This window comes from Neopsephotus bourkii, unplaced genomic scaffold, assembly GCF_033783945.1.
Source record: "Neopsephotus bourkii isolate Nb327-2 ecotype Australia unplaced genomic scaffold, CSIRO-AGI_Nbou_v1 NB_335, whole genome shotgun sequence".
In the NCBI taxonomy this organism is placed as follows: Eukaryota; Metazoa; Chordata; class Aves; order Psittaciformes; family Psittacidae; genus Neopsephotus; species Neopsephotus bourkii.
This window is the reverse complement of record NW_026900841.1, coordinates 398,975-418,354: the sequence shown is the minus strand read 5'-3', so window position 1 is coordinate 418,354 and position 19,380 is coordinate 398,975. Positions and strand designations below refer to the sequence as shown.

The 19,380-nt window shown below is 53.0% G+C and overlaps 2 protein-coding genes and 1 long non-coding RNA gene across 3 annotated transcripts in view; all 3 read left to right on the top strand.

Moving 5' to 3' along the window:
* LOC133209409 (uncharacterized) overlaps positions 1–19,380 on the top strand; it is a 360,513-nt gene that overhangs the window by 84,811 nt on the left and 256,322 nt on the right. The gene's annotated exons all lie outside the window — the stretch shown is intronic.
* Positions 217–4,026, top strand: LOC133209405 (putative methyltransferase DDB_G0268948). Its single transcript, XM_061348069.1, has 6 exons — positions 217–359; positions 630–790; positions 1,047–1,260; positions 1,804–1,904; positions 2,616–2,753; positions 3,900–4,026. The coding sequence occupies exons 1-6, from the start codon at positions 249–251 to the stop codon at positions 3,988–3,990; spliced, it is 816 nt and encodes a 271-aa protein (XP_061204053.1). The 5' UTR covers positions 217–248; the 3' UTR covers positions 3,991–4,026.
* On the top strand, positions 9,336–11,191 carry LOC133209388 (interferon lambda-3-like). The gene is made up of 5 exons (XM_061348032.1): positions 9,336–10,009; positions 10,276–10,353; positions 10,521–10,664; positions 10,748–10,828; positions 10,927–11,191. The coding sequence occupies exons 1-5, from the start codon at positions 9,848–9,850 to the stop codon at positions 11,020–11,022; spliced, it is 561 nt and encodes a 186-aa protein (XP_061204016.1). The 5' UTR covers positions 9,336–9,847; the 3' UTR covers positions 11,023–11,191.

Below are 19,380 nucleotides of genomic sequence, written 5' to 3'. Positions count from 1 at the left end.
GGAGAAGAAGGGTTTAAAAACCTAGAAGGCTCTTCCTTGTCAGACGCCACTGGTTTGCTTTGATATTAGCTTGTGGGAGGAATGCCTGGAGAGCATGTTCACACTCTGCCTGAAGCCTCATGGGCAAAGTCCTCCGTGGGTCCCTGCCAGCAACTGGAGACTCCAGAGCTCACGGTCACGTGCTGAGTTGGATCCTGTGGTGACAAACCCGACTGGCTGCCTCCTCCCACATTCCAGGTCACCCCAGCATGGCCACCCAGATGTTCGAGGCCAGGGGGCACGCAGCCATCTACCAGAAATACAGGTTTGCACCAGGCAAAGAGCTGCAGCGAACCATTCTCAGCTACCTGCAGGAGAAGGTGCGTGGGGTATGGCCAGGCTGAAGGGAAAACAGGGTGGTGGCATTTGGTGGGGTGGTGGCATTTGCCTTGATGAGAGTGTCACCTTGGTTGGTGACACTGGGAAGGGTAGATCAGTAGGCCTTAATGCAAGATGTGGGCATAGAAGAGCTTTTTCCACGGGTTGTACCGTTCCAAGGCTGTTCCTGTGTGGATGCTGGGGGAAGAAATGGAGTGAAAGCACCAAAATAGGGTGATAGGTTGCTGAGATGCATCCGCTCCTTCCCGCAGAGGATAAACCCTGCTGAGCTGGTGGTGGATGTCGGCTGTGGGTCTGGACAAGGCACCCGCTTCCTTGCAGAGCACTTCAAGAAAGTGGTGGGAATGGACATCAGCGAAGCACAGATCCAGGAGGCCAGGGAGGGCCCCTCCATGCCCAATGTCTCCTACCTGTGAGTGTCGCAGCAAAATTCAGGTCCTCATGTGGAGGTGGAGTTTTGTGAGTGTGACTGTTATAACAGCCAGCTGGCACCAAGGAAAATCCTATTTGGTGGAATTCTTGGTGTGAGTGGGCATTATCCTAGACTTTGAGTAGCCATGATCTTGCATCCCAAGTGGTCATCATCAACTCCAAGAAATACCCACTGACTTCATGTGCTACGCTGTAATTGCCATATTACACACTGCCCTTTTCCCTTCCCCTTCCAGTGTGTGCCCTGCAGAGGAGCTGCCATTCAAGGATGCCTCAGTGGACCTCCTGACTTCATTCACCGCTGCGCATTGGTTTGATACTGAGAAGTTCATGAGGGAAGCAAAACGTGTGGTCAGGCAGGGGGGTTGTGTGGCCATCAGCACCTACACCATGGACATGAGTCTGCACTATGGAAAGTGCTCTGAAAAACTGACCCAGGTCTTCAGGGAGGTAAGGTGATGAAACCTAAACCTCAGGGCTTCCCCTCCTGGTCTGAGCAGGGGGAAGTGTGTAGTACTTAGAGGCAGAGAGGAAAGTAGTGGGCTTGGGGGATATGGCAAGATGGATGGATGAGGAAAAGAGTGCATTAGGATTAATAGGGCAGACTGATGTGGAGAGAAGGGCTGCAGAGCAGATGTGTGTGGGTGCCGGTATTGTCAAAAGAGACTTCTTTTGCTCTGTTGACAGTGAAAAGAATGGGAAGTTAAGAAAAAGGGGGTTTTTAGTGATGTTTCTTGACAGAGAGTGTTTTAATAACTTGATAAAAGGAGACTTTCCACTATGAGTAACAGCAGTGCAGGGAGCAGGACAGGACCCTTATCTCTATAATAAAGGAGTATTCTCAAGTTCTTGATGCTAAGAAAGATTTTAGTGTGTTTTAATGCCAAGAGTGTTTAATAAAAAAGTACATTTATGAATGCATCAGATCTAGGGCCAAGTGAAACAGAGCTTTCAGGAGGGCTGTGTTTGCTTTTTAATACACTGCCTTTACAGTGCTGGGACCTGCTTTTGAAATACTCACATCACAGAATAAAACTTGTCTTGGAAGACTACAAAGAGATCTTCGAGGCCTTGCCATTCCCAGACAAGAAGAGGTGAGCAGAACCCCCTCAGTGCAGCACCAGCAGTGGGTGGAGGTGGCATCTCCGCTCCTCTCTCTGCCACCAGTCCAGATAGAGTTGGGTTTGCCAGAGCAGGCAGCTACCAGCTTCCAGCTCATGTCTTTGCATTGTGGCCAACATGGGCTGCACTTCCACTTCTGCTGAATTGGATGTGGGTCTATGCTGGACCAGCATGTGAGGTCTAAGGGGTGCAAGAGCCCTTCCTGCTCAAGGCAGAACTGGGTTAGGGATTTTTTTTGTGGTAAATTATGATAATTTGAGGGTCTGGGCTGATCACGTAATGGATGAAGGGGGGACAACGGCGTGAGTGAAAGAACCTGCCAAGAGCTGCAGGGAGCCAGTGCCTGCCTGGGGTAGGGGCTGACTCTGCAGGCATAAAGGACATGTTGGCAGTAGTGGTGCAGATGTGTTGGTGTCCTGGCTCCTGGAGGGGAATAGGCCTGTATTGAAAGGGCTGATCAAGTCACAGGCTACATTAGATGGTCCTTAGAACCATCTCTGCTTCTCTAGTAGTGCATCAGTTGGAGCTTCTTACCTACCAAATGCCACAATTGGATGTTGTTTCCATCTGTTGGTATTTCATGGTAACAAGTGTTCACCACCTTGTCAATCCGTTGTCCTTGTTCCACTCCCTTTAAAATTTAACTTGCCATTTAATGCTGCTTTCTTCCCCATGTCTCCTAGAATTACCAATATCTTTGATAAAATTCCCATGACTGTCGCTGGTGTGGTGGGTTACTTAGGGTCATCTTCTCCATATCAAGCCTTTATGAAGAATGACCCTGAAGCTGCAAAATCCCTCCTCCAAGAGACAGAAAAGAGGTGAGAAATCTGCTTGGGAAAACAAGCAGGGCATAGAGGGTGAGGTTGTCGAGACCCCTTCAAAGCTGGAAGTGAGCTGGGCAGTGATGTGCTCCCTCCTTCCCCCATTGTGGAGGGATACTCATCAGAGATTAAACAGCACATCCTCAGCTCACCACAGAATTATTGACATCAATTTGAGTCAGTTGACTTAAAAGCTTTTGAAGTCCATGTAGCTGTACAGTGGGCTTGCACTGATGTATCCATGTTAAGTCTAATCTCAGAGATGTCTTGGGTTTCTTTGCTATCCTCTTGACTAGCAGAGGACAGGAGAAAACACTGACACTTGCATCTTGACCAGCCCATTTTGGCCCACAACAAGGGCCTGCTGCAAAGCTGGGAAGGGGCAAGTGTGCCTGCTGACTTACTCACTGACCAGGACAACTTCTGTGTATGTGTCTGCCATTAAGACCGCTATGCAAAGCATTTGACACTGTCCCCCATGACAACCTTGCCTCTAAATGAGGGAGACACGTATGTGATGTATGAACAACTTGGTGAATAAAGAATTAGCTGGATGGTCACACTCAAACAGTTCTGGTCAACACAAGAGGGAAATGGAGCTGTTGGAGCAAGTCCAGAGGAGGCCACGGAGATGCTGCGAGGCCTGGAGCAGCTCTGCTCTAGAGACAGGCTGAGAGAGCTGGGCTGGTTCAGCCTGGACAAGAGAAGGCTCCTTAAGGGGGGACCTTAGAGCTGCTCCACTGCCCAAAGGGGCCGCAAGAAACCTGAAGAGGGGGTTTGGACAAGGGTCTGTAGGGACAGGACACAGGGAATGGCTTTAACCTGCCAGAACAGGGGAGATTGAGATGAGCTCTTAGGCAGAAGCTCTTCCCTGTGAGGGTGCTGAGGCGCTGGCACAGGGTACCCAGAGAAACTGTGGCTGCCCCATCCCTGGCAGTGTTCAAGGCCAGGTTGGACACAGGGGCTTGGAGCAACCTGATCTAGTGGAAGGTGCCCATGCCCGTGGCAGGGGCTTGGAACTGGATGAGCTTTAAGTTCCCTTTCAACCCAAACCATTCTGGTTCATCTCTGATTGTGGGTGTCACACCATGTCAGGTGGGAGCTGGCTGAGCAGAGTGAGACCCTTCTTCTGCTTCATTTCAGGATGATGGAGATGATGGGAGTTTCTTCTCAGGAGACCCCAGTGGAGTTCTGGGTGAGGCATCTCTGTGTGCTGGGGTGCAAGACACAGTGAGAGGAAACCCTTCTGAGCTGTGCTGGAAGGAAGGAAGGAAGGAAGGAAGGAAGGAAGGAAGGAAGGAAGCCAGGCTAAAATGGGTTGTCTCCTAGTAGCTCACTTGGTGCCACTCTTATTCCTTGGGAAGATTAATTCTGGGGTCTTAAGATTTGGAGGTGTTGGAAGCAGATAAGGGCTTATGCCGGCTCTTGGGTTCCTGTCCAGGTTGGTCCTCCAGTCTCTGCAGGGCTGCACGGGAAGGGTCCTGTTTCAGACTGGTGTTTGGGCTGCACATGCAGATGAGAATCACAGCTGAAAAACTTTCTGCATTTCTTACACACTTGGGAATAAAACCAGCTGAGAACAAGTTGCTGTGGTTCCTCTTTTGTAAGAGAGGCTGTAGAGCACCTGCTGGCATGGGAATAACGGCACTTTATGGTTACATTGCTTTCCTAGGCCCTGTGTGGCCTCTTGTTCCATGGGACAGGTGGGCTTTAGGTAGAAAAGGCTGTTTGCGCTTCCCCTGCCTGGGCTAAGCTGGGAGCTGTGTGCTGCCCAATAAGGCCAAGCTGGAAAGGGGCTGTTCTCACCCACTGTGTGACCATCCCTGGTGCTTTGCTGGCTGGTGCGGGTGTAGCAGCAGCTTCTCTGCCCCAGGATTGCCCAGCATTGCTGCTTCAGGCCTCAGGAGGTTTCTTGCCCACAGTACACTCAGGAACCTTTTTGGGCTTGTTGCCAGAGGGCCAACAGCCCACTATTGTTCAAAGGGAAGATTAGAGGCTGTGTTTTGTGGTGGGGCAGATAGAGGCAACAGGGTTCAATGCTGGGCACAGCATGGCACAGGTTTCCTCCTGTTTGCCTTTTGGGGATTTTCAGTCCGGTCACAGCCTCTGCTGGGATCTTCCCTTTCCTGTAATTCCTGCACTTGGCAGGAATGCTGCCCTGATGCCATGGGGAGGGTTGTGGCCTCTCTTGGTTACACCTTGGTGCATGGGTAAGAAAGGCAGAACTGATGCCTCTGCTCCCTCCCTTGGAGAGTGCTCCCGGAGGAGGTTTGTGGGGCTGAAGGTGTTTCAGTGGGGTTCTGGGGCTCTCATGTATGGTCCTGCCATGGCTGCTGAGTCTTGAGCCTCCTCGCCCTGGCTAAGGGTGCCTGACCCTGAGTATATCACCACTGGGGTCACCGGATGCTGGCTAAGCTTTTCCAGGGTGGGGAGCAAAGGCTTTGACCCTGCTTGGTGCCTCTCTGGAGGGTGGTGGGTCCCAGGAGGACAGCCAGGGGAAGAAAGACCATCACTGATGCGAGGCTGGTCCCTGTGGGCTTGGGCGAGCAGCAGAATGAAACCTCCCTTGCTGAGTGAGGATGGTGCTGGTGGCTTGTTTTCTGCTCAGGACGCACTAGAGGTCTCTTCCTGATCAGGACACGGCTGTGGGGATGCCTGTAGGGAGCCCCAGCTCTGTCCTGGTGAGGTGAATTCCCATAGCCCAGGGACACCCCTTGTGCCTCCGGTGCCAGCACAAAGGCTCTGGGGACAAAGTGTTGTTTGGGGTTTTTATCTTTAAATTGAACAGGTTTTTCTCTCTTTCCAGTGTCCTCACTGAGTAACTCTGGAGCTACCAGCCCTTCCCTCCCCAGCGCTGTGCGATGCTCAGCACAGCTCCAGGGTGATGCAGGAGGTGACTGGCAGTGCTGTAACACCAGGGATTGCATCACCAGCATGGGACACACCGTGTGGCACAAGCCAGTCCCACGGCACCAAGAGGTGGTGAAGGGTTCTGGGGTGCACAGTGGGGCCAGCAGCACTTTGGTGACACTGACCCACTGGGCTGGTGGGTACAGTTCGGAGATGGTGCCAAGTGGAGGCCACCCGATGTACCTCCCCTGCCACAGCACGTGGCCATGGGCTCCTGCGCGTCTCCCAGGGGGAGTGTTTTTTTAAGCTGGCTTTTGGGGACAGTGTTTTTTGCTTCTTTCTCTCCTCCAAGCCTGGCAACTTTGGCAGGAGACAGTTCATCCCAGACAATCTCCAAAATGGCTCAGGAAGGAGCGATCTGGGCTCCCCCTCACCTGCTCCCGCAGCGTGACTTGTGGCCAAGGCTTTTCCATGTTGGCAACACGCATCAGCGGATGAGTCACAGGCAGTTGCCTCCCCTGCCTGCGGCCGTGCCCGGTTTCACTTTCCTTCTTGCACCCAGAACTTCCCATATACCGGAATTTCTTGTCTGAGGCATTCCAGTGGCTGTGCTGGGCTGTGTGCATTGAGGAGGGAGCTCCATCACTACCCCTCTCCCAGCACAGCACTGCCTGCAGGTGGGGCTGGGAACCACCAGGGCTGGAGCGATGTCTGCGGCAGATCCCCACCACCCTGCAGACCCCATAGGGCACAGCATAGTGTCCCCAGCTCGTGCTGGCTTTGGGATCCCTGTGCAGTCATGGCAGGAGCTGACACAAGCACCTCTGCGAGAGCCGTGCCCAATACAGCCAGGCTTTGGTGGTGGGGCTGGGACTGGGGTGTGCTGGAGCATGGCACTGCTGTGTGAGGTGTTTGCCGGGGTGCCGATGCCCAGCATAGCGAGACCGCGTCCCACTAGTGACAATCCCTCGCTGCTGCTCAGCTACATCTGGGGGCAAGTGGAACATGTGCATCCAAGCAAGGTGCCTAGGAGACCTTGATGAGGTACTGGCACAGGGTGCCCAGAGAAGCTGTGTCTGCCCACCCCTGACAGTGTTCAAGGCCAGGTTGGATGGGGATTAGCTATAATGTCCCTTCCAACCCAAACCGGTCTGTGATGGTACGATTCTATGATCTTTAGCCTTTCATCGCAGCCAGCCTGAGTGCTGGAACTGTGCTTGTGGCCCCAGTTTCACTGCTCAGCTTTCGCTTTTCCTTCATTCCTCTGGATCTCCTTGTGCCTGCATGAAGACATGAGGTTTTGTTTACTTCTCCAACCAGAAATGACGCTCGAGAGCTAAAAGCCACAGTGGTGGGAAAGAGAAGCCAAACTGGGTCCCACAAGGATGTGATGCTGCTCTGGGACTTGACGGGCGACCTGAGTATCCCCAGCCCTGTCCTTGGCAGGGGCCTGTGGCAGTGGTTTGTAGTGGGTCTGTGTGCATGCCAGGGCCGTCTTCCAGCCCTGCTCTGGGTCCTGAGGGTGCAGATGAGGCCATCCCAGCACAGCAGGCACTGGACATCACCTTGGTGTGGGACGTCACTCTCTGGGTGCTGTGGACCTTGCTCCAGTCCCACTGGTGGCTGCTGGAGATGCCAAAAGACCCCGGCCTGGCCCATACCTTGGTTTGGAGGAAGAAACACCCCACAGAAACTGCCCTATGATCTGGCTGGCCTCCACCATGTGAGACCCTGAGCCACCATCACTCTCCTGCTTCTCCACTGAGACCTGAAGAGTTCCAGGCAGGGCCTGGACCTGCTTCCTCCCCTTTCTCCCTGGGGCCACATTTATTTTTACATCCATTGGGATTTTCTGATGAGGTGCCACCTATTAGCCTAGAGAAGCTGTGGCTGCCCCATCCCTGGCAGTGTTCAAGGCCAGGTTGGACACAGGGGCTTGGGGCAACCTGGTCTTGTGGAATGTGTCCCTGCCCCCTGCAAAGGTTGGAACTGGATGAGCTTTAAGGTTCCTTCCAGCTCAAACCAGTCTGGGATTCCATCCCAGCTGAGCTGTACCTTACCTCGGTGACGGAGGTGATGGTTAATTTTGCTGTTTGGGCTTTTATTTCATAGTTGTATTGATTGTGAACTCATTGCAGTGAATAAATCTTAGTCTTATAAACCTGTTCATTTCTGGCGGGAGGCAGAGGTTGAAGACAGTGCCATGGTCTTGCTGACTGGAGGGCACTGAACCCTGGCTGGGGCTCAGGCTCTATAGCAGAAGAGGCTGGTGTGGGAGCCTGGTCCAGCAGCAATATGTCTGTGACATGCTGTGGAAGAAACCCTGATGGGAATGTCATGAAGCTCAGCAAGGAGAAAGACAAAGTCCAGGCTGTGCTGGTGACTGCCCACATTGAAAGCAGCTCGACAGGAAATGCCCTGGAGGTCCTGGTGGGTGCCAGGTTGAACATGAGCCAGATGCGTGTCCTTGTAGCACAGAAGGTGGATGATGTCCGGGGCTGCTTGAGGAGTGTTCCAAGCAGACCAAGGGAAGCGATCTTTCCCCTCTGCTCAGCCCTGGTGAGGCCACTCCTGGAGTGCTGGGTCCAGTCCTGGGCTCACCAGTGCAAGAGAGACACGAACAGACTGGAGAGAGTCCAGTAATGGACCACGAGGATGATGAAGGGTCTGGAGCATCTCCCCTGTGAGGAAAGGCTGAGGGAGCTGGGACTGTTCAGCCTGGGAAGAGAAGGCTCTGGGGCTCTTGGTGTTGCCTACTGACGGGAGAGCAGACAGTGGGCACAACCTGAGACACATGGAAGTCCACGTGAACGTGAAGAAACACTGTTTCTGTGAGGGTGGTGAGACGCTGGCACAGGTTACCCAGAGAAACTGTGGAGTCTCCATCAAAACCAGACACAGCCCTGGGCAGCCTGTGCTGGCTGACCCTGCTTGAGGAGCGGTTGGACTGGACGATGTCCAGAAGTCCCAGCCCAACTCCACGCCTCAGTAGAGCACCTCTGTGGTGGTGTGCCCACCATAGCTGTACCTTCCCATGGCCTTGTGTAAGGACTTAGCGCATTTGCTTTGACCCTTTGAGGTTGGCAGTTTGTTTCCAAATAGGAGCATTAAAATTCGGGTCCTTCCGGAGCAGTGACCTCTACGGCCACCACGTGAGGCACTGCAAAGTGTGTTTGTGCCTCTTGCTGCCTCACTGCAGGTTTGCTTTCTGGATACAGGCATTGCGCTAATTTTGAATCTTTAATGCTTGATGAATGCATAAAATGAAAGCCCAGCAGCGACGGCTTCACATCGCAGGAGGGTACCTTGAGGAAGGATGGACTTTGCTGAGTGGAGGCATCATTCTGGATCTCAGCAGAGAGACGTCCACACATGAAAGCTGCATTTCCAGGCTAAGCAGGGAGGAAACCCCATCCAGCGCTGGTGGCGCTGGCAGCCCCACTCATTTCCAGCAGCCTCCTTGCAGAGCTCTACATCCCACCTGGAAACCACTGTGGAAGTACTTCTGCTTTCACCTGTTTTCCTGCTTTTTGTCATGAACCTGATCTGTCTGCATAACCCAGAGGTGCCCGCAAGCTGCATTGTGCAGTGCCCGCTCTGGCTGTTGCTTCCGTCCCCTCCCTGCCACAGCTGTTGTGCTGCGCTTCCCACGGGGAAACTGAGGCACGAAGTGCTGCTGCTGCTCAGGAGGCAGCGGGACCCTCCGAGCCCACTGTGCCCACTGGGCTGTGAGCCTGGGGACTCCCATAGCTCTCAGCATGTGCCAGGCTGGGTCACGGCCGGGGCTCCCTGAGCTCGCCAGCACCTCTGCACCACTCGACGTGGCAGCAGCGTCTCCCCGTTCAGCTTCATGGAGAGTGCGCTGGCGGCAGCCCGAGCATCCCCCTGCTCTCCAGGTGCTGCCATGCTGCTCTGTCGAGGCGGCAGGGAGAGGCGGGATTCCCTCAGCCGCCGCTTTCACTTTCCAGTTTCTAGCGCCGACAGGCTGTGGATTTTCCTGCCACCTGAATGTGCCGTCGGGGCAGCATAAAAAGCCGTGGAGATGAAGCAGAGAAGGGAGGTGAAGCAGCTCCCCAGCACCAGCCCCCAACCCGACTGCCCGCAGCTGAGTTCACTGCCTGCAGCAGTACAAACAGGGATCCAGCCCGCAGCGCTGTGCTGTGTCTTCTGTGGCTTCTGGCTCCACAAGCTCCTCACCCCATCCATCATCACCTGCTCACTGTCAGGCTCTCGTCAGCACGATGCTGTCCCTCAGCTTCATCCTCCTGCTGGCGCTGGTGGTAGGGACCAGCCTCGGGGCTGCCATCCCCCAGGATGCCCTGAAGAGGAGATGCAGCCTCTCCAAGTACCAGTTCCTCGTGCCCCATGAGCTGAAGGCCGTGCAGAAGATGAAGGAGCACTTTGTGAGTAGGGCTAGCAACAGGGAGCTGTGAGCTGGAGGGGGCAAGGCAGAGGGGATGCCAAATTCAAGACCCTGACTGACAAGGTGGATGCTTTCTGCAGCAGTCTGGGCACAAGGAGGATGTTTCCCAAGGGAGTTTGGGGACAAGAAGCTTGCCAGCCAAACTTCAACCTGGTTTCAACCCCCTCAAGGCTGATCAGGTTTGCACAACATCGCCAGAAGTGCAGATGACATTTTTTCGATGTCCCGCTTGGTTTGTGCTTGCAGGAGGACATCATGCTGCTATCGGGCCAGAAATGCAACACCAGGCTCTTCCATCGGAAGTGGAGCACGCCGGAGCTGTCGGTAAGAGCGCGGCAATGATGTAAGAAGGGGGTACGGCCCCCTCCAGCCAGGACCTCCCCGTACCAGCTCTGTCCATCCGCACCATGGGCGGTCTTTGAGACCCCATCCTCCAGCACATTGCCACCCCTGGCAGTGAGGGTGCCTAACCAGGACACTGCTGCCCACAGGTGCCCGACCGAGTGATGCTGGTGGAAGCTGAGCTGGACCTGGCCATTACTGTGCTGGCGCTCCCAGCTGCGCCCAGGCTCGCGGAGCTGCGCCAGCAGCCCCTGGCCTTCCTCACCCAGGCCCGGGAGGACCTGCGAGGCTGTGTGAGTGTCCCTCCAAGTCCCCCGGCCCATGCACCCCATGCACCCAGGTCAGCTCTGGTCCTTACTCAGCTGCTCTATTGTAGGTGGCCATGGAGGCTACTTCTTATCATCCCTCCGGGAAACTGCGGCACTGGCTGCAGAGGCTGCAGATGGCCAAGGAAACAGTAAGTCAGGGCAGGGGGCTCTGGGGTGTTACGAGCTCCACGCTGCATGGGGCTGCTGCACCTCTACGGTGCAAATCTAACCCTTCTCCCCACCACAGGAGACTGCCGGCTGCCTGGAGGCCTCAGCCATCCTTCACCTCTTCCAAGTGCTGAACGACCTGCGGTGTGCAGCCCTCCAGGAGCAATGCACTTAGTTCCTGCCGGTGGAATGGCACAGCATGGCACGGCATGGAATGGTGCTCACCAGCCCCAAAGGATGTCTCGAGGGCTGGGAAGAACGATCTTTACTGCATCACTGGACTGTAATTTCCTATTTACGCATTTTTCTTATTTATGTGAGCTCAGGAAGCAATTCTTTTTCATAGTCTGTTAAATTATTGGGGTTTATTATGTACTTATAAATGACTCGGGAGGAGGTAAAGAAATGTATTTATTGAGTATCTTTGTTTTGCTGGTTTTCAAAACATGGATTGTTTTTAAAAGAAATCTATTTTTATCTGCTATTTATTACAGAGTACATTATATATATTTGCCTGTATAAGTTATTTCTTACATGCTATTTAATATGCAGAATAAAACAAATTTTATAAACAGATGAGCTGCCATCCTATCTTTTGAATACACTTCACTGTAACTTCATCCCTTTGGAAAAGTGAGGTACTGGGGAGGAGGAAGGATACTGGGTGAACTTTTGAGCATTTGCAAGTAAATCACAAACCTTTGGCACTCATGTTCACCTCCAGCTGCCTGGAGACACCCCAAATGCCCCCCCGGGTTGCCTCTGGTGACAGATGAATGCTGTGGTGGTGGCCCTTGGGACAGGAGCCCTCTGGCCACCTGTGTTGGGTGGTGCGAAACAGGACATGAGGCCTGGAGGAACACACAGCCTAATGCGATGCTCATGTCCTGGCACGGGCTGGGCAAGCTCCTGGTTTGACCACCCCAGGGGCTCTCAGAAGATACCTGATTGATTTAACCACGAAACTGCAGGTCAGGATGAGCATGGACCTTTGAAGGAAGCAACTCAGTCGGGAGACCCAGAGAAGGACCATGAACAGACATGAACTTTGTTCAATTTATTTTCTCAGGTCAGAGAGGTGGAGACAGGCAGTGGAAGGTGTCCCTGGCATGTGAGCCAGCAGTGCTTTAGCTTCCTCTGCAGGCTGATGTAGGGGATGCCAGGAGGGAGATGCTGGGAAGTCAGGTTGAAAAGAACCTTAAAACTCATCCTGCCATGGCAGCGGGTTGGAACAGGTATCTTCATGGTCCTTCTCCGCCAGAAATGAACAGGTTTATAAGACTAAGATTTATTCACTGCAATGAGTTCACAATCAATACAATGTTCAACCTGGCACCCACCAGGACCTCCAGGGCATTTCCTGTCGAGCTGCTTTCAATGTGGGCAGTCACCAGCACAGCCTGGACTTTGTCTTTCTCCTTGCTGAGCTTCATGACATTCCCATCAGGGTTTCTTCCACAGCATGTCACAGACATATTGCTGCTGGACCAGGCTCCCACACCAGCCTCTTCTGCTATAGAGCCTGAGCCCCAGCCAGGGTTCAGTGCCCTCCAGTCAGCAAGACCATGGCACTGTCTTCAACCTCTGCCTCCCGCCAGAAATGAACAGGTTTATAAGACTAAGATTTATTCACTGCAATGAGTTCACAATCAATACAACTATGAAATAAAAGCCCAAACAGCAAAATTAACCATCACCTCCGTCACCGAGGTAAGGTACAGCTCAGCTGGGATGGAATCCCAGACTGGTTTGAGCTGGAAGGAACCTTAAAGCTCATCCAGTTCCAACCTTTGCAGGGGGCAGGGACACATTCCACAAGACCAGGTTGCCCCAAGCCCCTGTGTCCAACCTGGCCTTGAACACTGCCAGGGATGGGGCAGCCACAGCTTCTCTAGGCTAATAGGTGGCACCTCATCAGAAAATCCCAATGGATGTAAAAATAAATGTGGCCCCAGGGAGAAAGGGGAGGAAGCAGGTCCAGGCCCTGCCTGGAACTCTTCAGGTCTCAGTGGAGAAGCAGGAGAGTGATGGTGGCTCAGGGTCTCACATGGTGGAGGCCAGCCAGATCATAGGGCAGTTTCTGTGGGGTGTTTCTTCCTCCAAACCAAGGTATGGGCCAGGCCGGGGTCTTTTGGCATCTCCAGCAGCCACCAGTGGGACTGGAGCAAGGTCCACAGCACCCAGAGAGTGACGTCCCACACCAAGGTGATGTCCAGTGCCTGCTGTGCTGGGATGGCCTCATCTGCACCCTCAGGACCCAGAGCAGGGCTGGAAGACGGCCCTGGCATGCACACAGACCCACTACAAACCACTGCCACAGGCCCCTGCCAAGGACAGGGCTGGGGATACTCAGGTCGCCCGTCAAGTCCCAGAGCAGCATCACATCCTTGTGGGACCCAGTTTGGCTTCTCTTTCCCACCACTGTGGCTTTTAGCTCTCGAGCGTCATTTCTGGTTGGAGAAGTAAACAAAACCTCATGTCTTCATGCAGGCACAAGGAGATCCAGAGGAATGAAGGAAAAGCGAAAGCTGAGCAGTGAAACTGGGGCCACAAGCACAGTTCCAGCACTCAGGCTGGCTGCGATGAAAGGCTAAAGATCATAGAATCGTACCATCACAGACCGGTTTGGGTTGGAAGGGACATTATAGCTAATCCCCATCCAACCTGGCCTTGAACACTGTCAGGGGTGGGCAGACACAGCTTCTCTGGGCACCCTGTGCCAGTACCTCATCAAGGTCTCCTAGGCACCTTGCTTGGATGCACATGTTCCACTTGCCCCCAGATGTAGCTGAGCAGCAGCGAGGGATTGTCACTAGTGGGACGCGGTCTCGCTATGCTGGGCATCGGCACCCCGGCAAACACCTCACACAGCAGTGCCATGCTCCAGCACACCCCAGTCCCAGCCCCACCACCAAAGCCTGGCTGTATTGGGCACGGCTCTCGCAGAGGTGCTTGTGTCAGCTCCTGCCATGACTGCACAGGGATCCCAAAGCCAGCACGAGCTGGGGACACCATGCTGTGCCCTATGGGGTCTGCAGGGTGGTGGGGATCTGCCGCAGACATCGCTCCAGCCCTGGTGGTTCCCAGCCCCACCTGCAGGCAGTGCTGTGCTGGGAGAGGGGTAGTGATGGAGCTCCCTCCTCAATGCACACAGCCCAGCACAGCCACTGGAATGCCTCAGACAAGAAATTCCGGTATATGGGAAGTTCTGGGTGCAAGAAGGAAAGTGAAACCGGGCACGGCCGCAGGCAGGGGAGGCAACTGCCTGTGACTCATCCGCTGATGCGTGTTGCCAACATGGAAAAGCCTTGGCCACAAGTCACGCTGCGGGAGCAGGTGAGGGGGAGCCCAGATCGCTCCTTCCTGAGCCATTTTGGAGATTGTCTGGGATGAACTGTCTCCTGCCAAAGTTGCCAGGCTTGGAGGAGAGAAAGAAGCAAAAAACACTGTCCCCAAAAGCCAGCTTAAAAAAACACTCCCCCTGGGAGACGCGCAGGAGCCCATGGCCACGTGCTGTGGCAGGGGAGGTACATCGGGTGGCCTCCACTTGGCACCATCTCCGAACTGTACCCACCAGCCCAGTGGGTCAGTGTCACCAAAGTGCTGCTGGCCCCACTGTGCACCCCAGAACCCTTCACCGCCTCTTGGTGCCGTGGGACTGGCTTGTGCCACACGGTGTGTCCCATGCTGGTGATGCAATCCCTGGTGTTACAGCACTGCCAGTCACCTCCTGCATCACCCTGGGGCTGTGCTGAGCATCGCACAGCGCTGGGGAGGGAAGGGCTGGTAGCTCCAGAGTTACTCAGTGAGGACACTGGAAAGAGAGAAAAACCTGTTCAATTTAAAGATAAAAACCCCAAACAACACTTTGTCCCCAGAGCCTTTGTGCTGGCACCGGAGGCACAAGGGGTGTCCCTGGGCTATGGGAATTCACCTCACCAGGACAGAGCTGGGGCTCCCTACAGGCATCCCCACAGCCGTGTCCTGATCAGGAAGAGACCTCTAGTGCGTCCTGAGCAGAAAACAAGCCACCAGCACCATCCTCACCCAGCAAGGGAGGTTTCATTCTGCTGCTCGCCCAAGCCCACAGGGACCAGCCTCGCATCAGTGATGGTCTTTCTTCCCCTGGCTGTCCTCCTGGGACCCACCACCCTCCAGAGAGGCACCAAGCAGGGTCAAAGCCTTTGCTCCCCACCCTGGAAAAGCTTAGCCAGCATCCGGTGACCCCAGTGGTGATATACTCAGGGTCAGGCACCCTTAGCCAGGGCGAGGAGGCTCAAGACTCAGCAGCCATGGCAGGACCATACATGAGAGCCCCAGAACCCCACTGAAACACCTTCAGCCCCACAAACCTCCTCCGGGAGCACTCTCCAAGGGAGGGAGCAGAGGCATCAGTTCTGCCTTTCTTACCCATGCACCAAGGTGTAACCAAGAGAGGCCACAACCCTCCCCATGGCATCAGGGCAGCATTCCTGCCAAGTGCAGGAATTACAGGAAAGGGAAGATCCCAGCAGAGGCTGTGACCGGACTGAAAATCCCCAAAAGGCAAACAGGAGGAAACCTGTGCCATGCTGTGCCCAGCATTGAACCCTGTTGCCTCTATCTGCCCCACCACAAAACACAGCCTCTAATCTTCCCTTTGAACAATAGTGGGCTGTTGGCCCTCTGGCAACAAGCCCAAAAAGGTTCCTGAGTGTACTGTGGGCAAGAAACCTCCTGAGGCCTGAAGCAGCAATGCTGGGCAATCCTGGGGCAGAGAAGCTGCTGCTACACCCGCACCAGCCAGCAAAGCACCAGGGATGGTCACACAGTGGGTGAGAACAGCCCCTTTCCAGCTTGGCCTTATTGGGCAGCACACAGCTCCCAGCTTAGCCCAGGCAGGGGAAGCGCAAACAGCCTTTTCTACCTAAAGCCCACCTGTCCCATGGAACAAGAGGCCACACAGGGCCTAGGAAAGCAATGTAACCATAAAGTGCCGTTATTCCCATGCCAGCAGGTGCTCTACAGCCTCTCTTACAAAAGAGGAACCACAGCAACTTGTTCTCAGCTGGTTTTATTCCCAAGTGTGTAAGAAATGCAGAAAGTTTTTCAGCTGTGATTCTCATCTGCATGTGCAGCCCAAACACCAGTCTGAAACAGGACCCTTCCCGTGCAGCCCTGCAGAGACTGGAGGACCAACCTGGACAGGAACCCAAGAGCCGGCATAAGCCCTTATCTGCTTCCAACACCTCCAAATCTTAAGACCCCAGAATTAATCTTCCCAAGGAATAAGAGTGGCACCAAGTGAGCTACTAGGAGACAACCCATTTTAGCCTGGCTTCCTTCCTTCCTTCCTTCCTTCCTTCCTTCCTTCCTTCCTTCCTTCCTTCCTTCCTTCCTTCCTTCCTTCCTTCCTTCCTTCCTTTCCTTCCTTCCTTCCTTCCTTCCTTCCTTCCTTCCTTCCTTCCTTCCTTCCTTCCTTCCTTCCTTCCAGCACAGCTCAGAAGGGTTTCCTCTCACTGTGTCTTGCACCCCAGCACACAGAGATGCCTCACCCAGAACTCCACTGGGGTCTCCCGAGAAGAAACTCCCATCATCTCCATCATCCTGAAATGAAGCAGAAGAAGGGTCTCACTCTGCTCAGCCAGCTCCCACCTGACATGGTGTGACACCCACAATCAGAGATGAACCAGAATGGTTTGGGTTGAAAGGGAACTTAAAGCTCATTCAGTTCCAAGCCCCCACCATGGGGGTTGTGTAATGTGTGATGGCCACACTGGGGCAGAGTAGCTCTGGGTATCTGCCATGAAAGCAAGTTAAGGGTGGGGTGACTGTGCTCGTTTGCCAGCCATGGGTGATGGAGCTGCAAGTGCCACAACTGGCCAGCATTAGCCTAACACCCCTGCCAGCTATCTGTAGCTCAGGATGATCCTGTCAGCTTCTCCTGGAGGCTAGATGGGTAGATGAGGGAAGCTTTCTTCCAGGCAGCCCTGACTTGTAGCAGCCTTGCACTTACTAGGATGTTTGCTTGTATGTGCAAATTAATACTAGCCCAACTTGGTTTTGAATAGGGAAGAGGTTTTGTTGTTGTTTTGGGTTTTTTTTGTTTGTTTGTTTGTTTTTTTAAAGGAAAATCCTTTGGGATTTGAAATCCTGGAATCCTGCAGGATGCAAATAGGGTAAGATCTTTTGGGATTTGGAACATGTCTGCCTAAGGTAAGGCAAAAACAAGCTAGCTTTTTCTGTTGGGGCTTTTGTGCAACTTTCAACATCACCTAAATTATGCTGGTCCTGCGGTGAGGGATGTGGCTGAGCTGTGCTGCTGAGATCTGTTTCATTGTTTTTTTTTCCAAGAGCTGTTTATGCAATGGAGCCTTCTTTTGGAAGGCTTGCTCTTCTTTCCCATATATACACACTTTCATGCTGCTATCAAATAAGCAGGGAAAATCATCTACCGAATTACAGAAAAAGCAGTGGAGTTTGGAAGTTTCTCAGCTGAGCCTCCTTAAGGCTGGTCCTGAGCGGCAGAGCCGCTGCAGCTATGCAGGGAGTGCTGTCTTACAGGTTGGAGATCATGTTTCTGCAGAAAAATCAAGTAAGCCAACAGCCGAGCTTTATTGATGGATCAAGCATTCCTGCTTCAAACCCTCTGACCAGAATCCAGGTTGATCATATGTAAGGAATCAGTGTGCTCTCACCTCTCAGTGGGAGTGTGTTTTGGGGATGCCTGGCACTCTGAGGAACAGCTTGCTGCTGGTGTTATGGAAATGTACTGTTTTCTAATGCACCAGATACTTTTGGTGTTGTAATTTCTACTCTCATTTGGTGCTGTCCGTGATTCAAAATAATAATTCCTGTCTATCAGTAATCATACAGGGAATAATTTTGTTATGTTCCCATGTTGCCACCTGGGGAGTGTTCAATGAGATCTGACTGCTTTTAGTTTGCTTTGATAAAAAAGTTTATTTGAGGAATAAACTTCACTTTGAACCACAGGTGACTTGAGCTGCACGTGTAGGAGTAGCTGATGGGTTACTCATTTTCATGCAAAAAACCAGCACTCTGGACTACAGGGACAAGCCAAAAGATACTGCTGAAGGCTCCCTGGAGTCCAAACTGCTGCCCCAATCAGCAATGATGTGCTTCCCCTGCACACCAGATGTCTCAGTTTAGCTGTCACCTCTGTAGCCACAGTTGAACTATTCCCTCTGGAGAACTCCCTACAACCCACGTCCCCTGTCTCTCCCTCTGCACTCCTGCTCCCACAGAAGTGCTTGCAGTTGAGGCTGGAGTGGCTTTTCTGTCCCAGGATATTCCTAATTTTCTTTTTGATTAAAGAAATCTGATTTCTATGTTCTCCCCAGAAAGGAAGACTTACTGCCCTGAGACAATGATTCTGTGTGCACAAACAACTGTCTCCCAACTGCTTCAGGTAAGTTTTGGCCCAGTACTGATAGACTTGACAGATCAATGTAATAGCCTTTGAGAAGGGGAAAAAATTGAGATTTACAAAACAGAAGGCTGCAATTTGTGCCAAACCTGGCAGAAATGGGAGAAGGTATACTGGGGGAAATGCAGTAATTGAAATAACTTTGGTGCAGGCATTTAAAGGCTCAGGTTTTATCAAATAGCCCCTTGCATCTGCTAAAGTATGACCGAGTTCTCAAAGTAGTAAGGAATTCCAGCTGCTTTGTGGGAAAGCCCTGAGAGAAGGCACTGGCCTTCATAGGCCCACAGTAATGGTCCCATCCCTAAATGCTGGAATGAAAAAGGATGAAGGAGAAAATTTCAGATATGCTTCATACGTATTTCTCCAAGTCACTCCCATGGTCTCTTGCCTGGTAGGATGTGTCTGGGTTGGGTAGCAAAACTGTGCTTTATTGAGGCTGCTTCAAGTGCTATTTCCACAAAGAATCATTTTACTTAGCAAAACAGCTCCCCAGTCATAGAACCGTAGAATGGTTTGGGTTAGAAAGGACCCTAAGATCACCCAGTTCCAACCCCCCTGCCATAGGAAGGGACACTTCACCCTAGACCATGCCACCCAAGACTCCGTCCAAGCTGGCCTTGAACCCTGCCAGGGATGGAGCATTTACTATTTCTTTGGGCACTCTGTGCCAGTGCCTCACCACCCTCACAGCAAAGAACTTCCTTACATCTAGACTGAACTTCCCCTGATTAAGTTTGGACCCATTACCCCTTGTCCTATCACTACAGTCCCCAATGAAGAGTCCCTCTCCCTAGGAGGCCCCCTTCAGATACTGGAAAGCTGCTATGAGTTCTCCATGCAGCCTTCTCTTCTCCAGGCTGGAGAGCCCCAACTTTCCTAGCCTGTCTTCATACGGGAGGTGTTCCATCCCCTGATCATCATCGTGGCCTTCTCTGGACTTGCTCCAACAGCTCCATGTCCTTCTTACACTGGGGACACCAGAACTGCACACAATACTGCAAGTGGGGTGTCATGAGAGCAGAGCAGAGGGACAGGGTCACGTCCTGGTTCCTCCATAGTTTAACCCCAACTCCAAACTCCATGTTGTCACTGGGGACTGTGACC